The 9,485-nt window shown below is 52.4% G+C and overlaps 1 protein-coding gene across 1 annotated transcript in view; it reads left to right on the forward strand.

The window, feature by feature from the left end:
• Positions 1-593, forward strand: part of LRRC40 (leucine rich repeat containing 40) — a 44,349-nt gene extending 43,756 nt beyond the window's left edge. The window contains 1 exon segment of the mRNA XM_044672002.1: positions 7-593. Coding sequence (XP_044527937.1) covers positions 7-112 — 106 coding nt within the window. The 3' untranslated portion in view covers positions 113-593.
• Positions 594-9,485: the final 8,892 nt, after the last annotated feature.

Consider the following 9,485-nt stretch of genomic DNA (forward strand, 5'->3'; position numbering starts at 1 on the left):
CTCCAGGACCCTCGTGCTGGAGGGGAATCCATTCCGCACGCCTCGTGCGGCCATTTTAGCCAAAGGAACAGACGCCGTCCTGGAGTATTTAAGGGGCCGAATTCCTGCTTAATCGGGATTTTGGAGTCCTCGGCCAGCTGATGGATTTGCATGCTTCCAAGAGCTGGCGGGTTCGGCCTTGTCTGAGGCTGCTGAGCCCTCCGCACCGAGGCCGAGTCAGACATCGTCTGTCGTGTCCGTCACGTTGCTGGGATTTCTCTGGGCGGGAAACCCCTGGCTTACGGCCTTGTCCCTAACCGCTGTTTTTACATGGAAAAGATGTGAACGACTCCATAGTGACTATTATCCTCCTCTCGGGGGTCCGCACCACCCCGAGGCGTTTTCTCCTTTTTTTCAAAGGGTTTTGCCATTTTAAAACACAACAGAGGTTTCTCTAACTGAAATGTCATTCCTATTTAAGGGCTTTTTGGTTTTCTAACGACAAAGCATTTTTGTGAAAGAGTGATGGAGTGCTTTTTCTTTTTACAGTTTTGTTTCATTTTTTACGTGTGCATGTGATCGACTATGTAAAGAAACCTGTTTGGACCACCGTATCAGAGTTTTTTGTCAGCCTTCTTAGTGTTTTGTGGGAAAAGTCACTGATAATACTAAGAATTTTCTGATGTGAAGTTCAGTCAGATCCTGACCCGGCTCTGATGCCTGGCTGTGCGGTGCCAGCGCTGGCCGAGGCCCCCATCTGTGCTGCCTCGGTGGAGGGGTTCCTCCTGGTGGGAAGCACAGGGTAGAGCAGCTCCCCCAAACCTTCCCGGGAGGTTAGACGGGCTATTTGGGGTCAGCATTTGTTTTCAGATCCCGAGGGTCTGGCCTTGCTCGCTGTGTGTTAGTCGTTTGGATGAAAGCTTCAGCTCAGAAGAAACCCACCTATCCCATGGGGAAGAGGCTCTGGCCATCGCCTCGTGCCCTTTAATAGTCAGTGAGGGGCTGCCCCCCGCCCCCTGCCCCCCGCCTCCTGCCTCTTAAAGGGGCTTGGCTGCATTTCGACAGCTGGACACCCACCTCCTGGGTCCCCTGATGACGCTGCCAACGTTGTTTGGGTCATTTATGGGATGTTCTGAGGCTTAGAGATACTGAATGTCCCCCTGCAGACCCCGGCTGAGCCAGGATTTGGCCGCGGCAGTCTCGAATAACTTATTACTAATAGTCTGAGAATAAGACCCGAAGGGGGCCGATGGGGAAGATCTTGCAGACAGCTTGGTTTGAGGAAGCTGAGTTTGAAAAGACCGTTCTCGGTTTCTTCAGCTCGTGGCTCATTCACAACAGGGTCTCATGAGGGTAGATTCAGAACCTTTTTGGAAAAACTAATGAAGGGCAGCTCGGCGGATAGAGCCGGGCCCGGAGATGGGAGGTCCTGGGATCGGCTCGGTGACCCTGGGCCCAGCCGTTGCCCCTCTCTGCCTTGGAACCCATACTTGGTGCTGATCTAAGATCGAAGGTCGGGGTTTGAAAGAAGACGTCATTGAACGTCAGCTACTTCTGTGGGCATCGTGTGTGTTTTCAAATTCGAGTTACAACTTTTCTCTCACTAAGGGGAAATCCCCTGTTCGTCCAGTCGCCACCTCACGGGTCTGCTGTTTTAGTAAACGAAAGACACTTTACAATAAGGTGAAATTTTATTATTTGTACAATAAAGAGACTTTATGTTATTCAAAACACTTTGTTTTTAAATACTGAAAAAGTTGAGTACACCAAAGCCGAAAAAAGGCTCTGCCGTACGCTGCACAGCATCGTCTGAGTCCCTGTGTTTGTATCTGTACAGAAGCATCTTCAAAATGCAGCAGCCACAACGTGCACCTTCACCGCTTCGGGTCAGTCCGGAAAGTCAGACTGGAAGGATACAGCTTGTGTGCAAGTGAACAGGACGGCAGTCCATTGAGATGGAGTTTTAAAGGACTTCTGCGTGGAAAATGAAGCCGTTCTCAAGTTCAGCATGTTATAACCGCAAAGAAAAAGCCCATGAAATCCATTCACAATCTATGTTCAGAAAGTAGGAAATAATTCTTCATCCAGCTTTATTTACAATAATATGGAGATCAACTGAAAAGTACAGTTCATTGTTTTAATAGAGCAGTCTGGAACACATACAAAAATGACAAGTATTTATAGAGAAGTGAAGCTCAAAATCACAATTATCTCAAAATGTTAGGTACAATACAGCCGTTTCCATCATTATTAAACATGTCCTCAAATGACTTTTTAAAAAATGGTAAAATTTGTATTAAAGTAAGCTATTTGTTTTGAATTGGCTACAGTACTTACTCCCAAGTAGAAAACTGTTGAGTTTGTTTTTCTCGCACAATGACTGGTAGATAAAGCCTCCCGTGTAAAGCCAGGAGACCAGAAAGGCCCCGATTTAGAAAGATCTGGCCTCGTGGGCTCCCACATTGTGGCTTTGGGGGGGTTGGTCAGTAAGAAGAGCTTTACCAGGGGGGTGTCTGTCAGAGTCTGCAGTGAAATGACGTGCATTAATGAATAGACAGGAGGTTGGAATAAGTCAGTGGAGACTCCCTGTGCACATTCAAATGTTTACAGAGATGACAAAAAGAAGTCAAATAAGGAAGCAATCACAAAATCCAGTCTTGAACCCCGCCCTCAAGAATACCTCCAGCCCACATTGTCCTGACACCCCAACAGCAGCAGCGGGCCTCCTATCGGGGTGCTCTGGCCCATGCAAGGCCACCAAGGGTCACCACTGTGCCGTCCCATGTGACCCTGAGCCCCGTGCCAGGCGCTCTCCCCCCCAGGTCTGGCCAGAAACAATCTGTGATGGATGGCCCTGAGCTACTGCCTGAAGCTAAGCTAGGCATCACTCCTGAGGGCCATAGAATCTTTCCCCCCAGTGGGCCTCCGGTGTGCAAAATGGGAGCCCTGGCCATGGGGAGGCAGAGGTGAAGCATGAAGTATTCCTCACTGGATGGTGAGGGGGGCAGCCATCCTGGCAAGGGGCACAGAGCAGGAGAAGAGGGATGAGCCCCAGGAGCCTTTTCCCAACACTGAATTTGGAAACTGGCCCTTATGTGGAAGAATGGGATCATTGGGCTCCAAGTGGCTTCTAGTTTGGTAATTCTGCTCTGCCTAGGAGGACCCCCCCCCCCCCACTATAACACTGATTTACTTTTACAGGGTGTTAAAGAAGGAACTTAGAAGCTTCCCTCTTGCAGGTTATGTGTTATGGTCCAGTATGAAGTTCACAAATGGAGAACCTCACAAGATTCACAATACGTTTTTCTACTAAAAATAGTTTCCCTTCACAATGAAAAACAAAAAGATGCTGAAGCACAGGCTGCCTTTGGTTCCCCAGCGGTGGCCACCAAGGGTCCATGATGAAGCAACCACAGTGGGGGTTTCTATCTGGATTTTCAGAGCTCCATTTCCAAAACTTAAACAGTAAAGCTAGGCTTCCTAGAGGGGGAAAATGAGGCTCGGCAAAAGGAAGAGATGCCTGCGAGTTCATGAAATGGACCTAAGAGAGGAGTGGGCAAGGGGGGGCCTAAACGTTCAAGGCCTAACTTGGGGCATGCCCCATCTCTCTACTCGGACTACTTCTGGCACTTGCCCCTGGCCTGCAGGGCAAAGGTTTTCAGTGTTGAAAATGAAATGCATTGCTCTTAAACATGGTAACAAATGGTTTCTTGTTCCCACTATGGGAAAGTTTCAACAATCTTCAACTGATGGGTTTTCCCAGTTAGCCTACTTGGTGTCCATGAGGCGACAATAACAACAAAAACCACTCCAGCTTTCCTACCTAAGTCACAGGCCGGTGGGAAGGGGAGATCCTGAAGCCCAGAGCTGGCTGGGCAGGATGGGAAGTAACCTGTGCACAGACCTTGGTTTCTCTCTGGCCCTTCACCGGGGCCACACTAACCCTCCTGACCTTCACTGCACAGGATGAATGCAGCAACAGAAAAGAAAATACCCATATATGTGCGTGTTTATATACACATATATACAAACCTGAGTCAGAATAAAATTTATTTAATATATGAAAATAAACTTTAAAGGGCCAAAAATACCTTTGTGCAATATAAGCAGCTAACATTAAACTTCAGACAAGAATATTCAGAAGCTTATACATTCTATAAAGAACCAGCAGAATCATGAGCGTCTGCACAGGGTCGCGTTCCTAGCTTAGTCAACACAGCCCGACTCTGGCGGCAGCGGCGGCGCTAGCGCTGATTCTGTTTTCATTCCCCTGAATTCATTAAGGTTGTAGAGAACATTCAAGTATGGGATTTCTACGCTCTTACTGCCGGCCATTTCCGGTTTTGCTTAGGAATCAGATGAGAGCGAAGGGCAAGGGGACATAGGGAAGGCTACTGCCAGCTGCCCAATCGCAAGGGGAAGAATTCTTGAAGAGAACCATCGCCTCTTCCAGAATAATCCTGGGGAAGAGAGTAAAGCCCGGTATGATGCAGTAGGGAAAAGAAGGGCTGAAGCTCTCGGCTCGTCCCTAGACTTCCCTTCCTTTCCTCCAGCCCTCCTTTCCTTAGCTCCCAGCTCATAGGAAGGACCTTGGTCCCTCCCCATCTAGCTATCCTCGCGCATTCCCCCAAACTGCAGCCATCCTGCTTCCCACGGCGGCACTTCTGAAACCCAACAGCCTTGCACCCCCTGCCTTCTTCGGATCTTTCTCTCCTCTTCTGGGGGCTCCCACGTCTCCCCCGACCCTGCCGCCACCATCGCTCCGAGGGCGAGGATGCTTTACCACTTAACGGCAGAGGGGGAGATCTGCTCTCGTATTCTGGGCTCCGAGCCTGACCTGATCCTTTCATCTACTTCCCTGGCCGCGTCTTTGAGGGCAAGGCCGGGTTCCGACTCTGTCTTAGATCCCCAGCACCTAACTCAGGTCCTTGCAAGCAGGGGATGGTTTCTAGAGGACTGCCCGAACGAATTGCGGTGGACCGTCATCGGAGATGACCACTCACCCGTTGGTCCAGGCACAACCTCGAAGTGGCCGTGACTCGCAGCCATCTCCGCAGGTTGGGGCTCTGGCTGGCTGATAGGAGGGACCCCAAGCCTGGAGCCATGGCCAGAGGGGCTGTCCCAGAGGGAAATGCGCCCCAAGAAGAGAGGAAGCTCTCTGAGACTTCTTGGCCTGTGCAGCCGGACAGGGAAGGCACTGCTATTGTGGACCGGTGGGCAGCCTTCCTCAGCCTGCGGGGGAGCGATGGCATGGAGCCAGTGGAACTTTGGTCTCCCCTGGCCTCTTCCTGCTGATCAGGAAGGGTCTTCTCTGGGTGGGAAGTTAGAAGAGAGACCCTTGCCCTGCCAGTGACGGGTTGCCATGGGAACCAGCAGGGAGAAACTCAAAGATTGGGGGACACTGGGATGGAACATGCGGGAAGATAAGGGGCGGCAGCTCTCCACCTTGCAGGCTGGGCATTTCCAATTTTTAGAAGCCGGGATTCTCTGGCTGTGGCCCCTCATCAATGAGTGCACAGAGAGACCCACCAGCATCCCGGGTGGCAGAATCTGGGGCCTGGGCTGGAGAGGGAGAAGAGTGCAGGCCGAGCAGAGATGGAGCTCTGAAGTGCAGATCATCCATCTCCTGGCACAGGGAAACTCTACCTCGACCGTCAGACGAGCCACACAGGCCCAAACGCCTCCCAAGGAGGCACCCCTGCTCTGGGCAGGCTTCCTGCCACCCCTGCCTGCCCTCCGACCTCTGCTTGGAGCCCTCGCTGCCTGGCCCCATGATTGCACACCTAGCCCAGATTATTGCTTATATACAGCTTCCATAGCCTCTGCAGCATTCGAAAGGAACCTGGAATTTAACTGGGCCACTTCCTCAGCAAGAAAGAAGGCCTTCGTTGTCCCTGACCCAACACCTCTGGGGCCCCTTGGGTCAGGGGAAGCCAGACTTGTAGGGCTGGAGCTGTGCCTAGACACAGCAGGCAGCCACCCAGGGGGTGTGGTTTGGGGGAATATTGGGAAGGCCTTAAAAACCTATCACGCATGCCTTCTGCATCCAAGATGCCCCATGCCTGAAATTCCACCCTTAGAGCTCCTTTCTTTGTTAAAACGCAGATATTCCCCTGTCCGGCCACGGGGCTCTTTGTACACCCTGGGTTTCCTGAGAACAAATGTTATAAGAGCAGTGACCGGGGCTGTAAAGGGGGAGAGCAGGCAGAAACGGGGGCTGCTAAAGTTCCCCACCCCATAGCTTTGCCTAGAGCCAGCTCTAGGTTCCAGATCTCTAATAACAGACTTTCACGCCCGAGACAGAAATTCTGCTCGAAATCCTGATTTCGGTTCCCACGCTCCCATTAGCCAAGTTCTTTGAACAGTTATGCAGTTCCCCGGCTCAGGAAGGGCCCCCAAAGCAGCCTGTCCACTTGTCCACCCTCAGGCATAGAGGGAGAAGTTCTGATGGGGCACAAAGAAGGGCTGACTTAGGTGACGAGGGACCTCACCTTGGGGGATGGTGGCTGGAAAGGGACGGAGACCCTCGGCGGCACAGGCTGCAGCTCCGTGTCTTAGCTTCCAAAGTTGGGATTTCCTCCCAATTCGGGCGACGCGGGGGTCATGAAAAGACAAGGGGTGACCCCAAAGCACATGGGGCTGTCCTGGTGTAACTGCCCCAGTGACACGGCGATGGGCTTCTTTTGATTTTGGACACGATCCCTTTAAGCTTCCTAAAGAAGACCCTGGCTGAGGAAGAAGGTTCAGCCCTAGCGGCGGCCTTTGGCTACTCCTCGAGGGAGGCTCTCATTCAGGACCGGCTGAGTTCCACCCCTCCAGACAGATCCACTCTGCACAGTTGGGAACCTCGTCCTCCCCTCCACCTCGTGGCTTCCCCAGCTGCCTTCAAGGCCCAGCTATAATCCTACCTTGTCCAGGAAGCGTCTCCCACCCCTCTTAAATCCACTGCCTTCCCTCCATTCGTTATTTCCTGGTTGGGACAAGCCTTTTTGTTGGGGGTCTCCATTGGGCTCCCTGAGAGCAAGGATTGCCTTTCGCCTTTTTCCCTGAATCTCCAGTGCTCGGTGCAGTTGATGGATCAACGCTTACTGGCCGACTGACCAATCGACTGACCCCCATCATGGAAGTCCTGAGACCGGACGCCTCAGTTCCCTCAATTTACTAAGAATCCCTTTAGAACATCATGAAGAATTTCCCTTCGGCTCTTCTTTCAAGCACTTTCTCCACAATCTAACTCATCCTCTCAACTCCCCACAAAGTCACAGGATCGCCGATCTCGTGCTGAATGGCACCGAAGAGATCATCTGGTCCCTCGTTCCCCCACGAGGACTCTGAGACTCGGGTTTTGCACCAGCGTCCTCGGGTTCTGGGCTAGCGTTCTTCCCCCACTCGTGTGCCTCATGACCTGATTTCCTTTCTGTTCTGGTAGGTGTGCCCGTGTCACGCCTGGGGTCCTACAGTGCACGTCCCTAGAACCAGGGAACTGGCTGATGGCACCTTCTGGCAAGGCTCCCTCCTCCCAGGGCTCTGCCCCTCACTGGCTCGAGCCCCTCCCCTTGGGCAAGGGGCCTGACCTGAGTGACGCCTGCACGGGGCCTTCCCCGGGGTGTGTGGGTGTGTGTGGGGTGCTCTCATTTTATGCCACTACCACAAAGGAACCCGCAGAGCGCTCGGCCGTCGGTTGCCAGGTTTGGAAAAAACCAGAAAGACTGGCATCATCTAGTTTGCCATCATCATCGTTTAGAGGAAAACGATGGCCCCTTGGCATTTCCCTGCTTTCCATTTCTGTTTATAAAGATGTCCTTGGAAGTCTTAGAGCTGCGGCCCTCCTGGGTACCAGCAATTTAAGCATCCACATAGAGGGGCACCAGTGAGGAGGGCCTGGGCGCGTCCTGCCTCCAACACGGACTAGCTGTGCCCTCTTGGGCAATTCCTATTTGATTCTCCTCTCCTTCCTTGTGCCTTCCCTCCTCTGCTCTCCCCAGTGATTCTCTCTTCTCCCTCTGGGCTCCAGGCCACAGGGGTCTCCAGGATGTTCGCTGCTTTTTGAGGGGGCTCCCCTAAGAGGAGCTGCCCACACCAAAGACACCCGCTTCGAACAGGAGCTCCTGGAGGGCAGGGGCGGGTTGGCTTTTTGTCTTTGGAGCTTTAGTACCCAACTTCATAAAAGTGCTTGGTGTTGGCAGCTTCTCTTAGCTCCCCTCCTTGTGCCTGGTCACCCCACACTTCCCTCTCCTCACCCAATAGGCCATCTCCAGCCTACTGCCTGCCTGCCAGCCTACGGCCCATCCCAGGAGCCTCCTAAGTAAAGGGCCTTGATTTCAACTCATTTTTTTTTAAGGAGGAGGAAATGCCTAGTCGCCCATTTCTATGGCTGTTTTGGCTTCTGCCATTGGAGCCTGTGAAGAGGCCAAGCCTAGGGGGCGAGGCCTCGCTGGCGCCCACAGCATCCCCAGCGGTCAAGACCCGGGAAGTGTGACCAGGGCTAGGGAGCTGGGCATCTCTCAGCTGTCACAGGCCTGGGCCCTTCTCTGACCGTCCCAGGGCTGAGGCTCAGCTCTAGGCTTCTTTCCCTTCCATCAGGATGAGTTCCTTCCGGGTTCACCCTGGGCCTCTTAGTGGCAAGGACCTGCGGGCAGCTTTGGAGCCTGATTTTTCTCCTTCCTACATAAACAAATACCAGGCGGCCCAAAGCTCCTGATGGAATCCCATCACAGTCTCTGTTGTATTCGGATTTCAGGCCCTTGAATACAATCTTAGAGGGAAAATTTCAGTTAAACCATCAGACACCTAGTTAGGCTGGCCTCCCCCCAGGGCCTCCCACTCCCTAAAGACTTCATTTCATGCAAAAAAATGGGCTAGAACACAGGTGGCAGAGGCCCCCCTGGGACACCGCCAGCACCCCGGCCTGAGAAGGGAGATCCGTCCCTAGTTCACTCAAAGGCCTGGTGGCACTGCCCAGGAAGTCAGGATCCTGGAGGCCCAGCCCGAGCGGAGCAGCCCTGCGGGAAGTGGCCGCTACAAAGGGAGGAACAGCTTCTTGGGAAGTGGAGGCTAGAATTCTCTCTTTCCCCTGTGGCAGCCTGACTGTGCCTGGCAGGAGGAAGGAATCCTTGCTCGACGGGAGCCCTAGAAGAGTCCTCCCATTCTTTGAGAAGCCCAGCTAAGCCTTCAGGAGAAAGGGGGAAGCGAGCCTCTAATACATGAGGATAAAATAAAGAGCATGGAAAATTATTGGAGGGGAAGGAGATGATACTAGAAGACAACAAAGGTTTTAAATACCTATCTTGCTTTCCCCTCTCTTTTCCTCCCTTCCTTTTTCCTCTCCTCCCATCTTCTTCCTTCCTTCCTTTTTCCCTCCCTCCCTTCCTTCCTTACTCTTTCTTTCTTTCTTCCTTCCTTCCTTCCTTCCTTCCTTCCTTCCTTCCTTCCTTCCTTCCTTCCTTCCTTCCTTCCTTTCTTTCTTTCTTTCTTTCTTTCTTTCTTTCTTTCTTTCTTTCTTTCTT

The sequence above is a fragment of the Gracilinanus agilis genome, chromosome 4 (assembly GCF_016433145.1).
Source record: "Gracilinanus agilis isolate LMUSP501 chromosome 4, AgileGrace, whole genome shotgun sequence".
NCBI classification, from domain to species: domain Eukaryota; kingdom Metazoa; phylum Chordata; class Mammalia; order Didelphimorphia; family Didelphidae; genus Gracilinanus; species Gracilinanus agilis.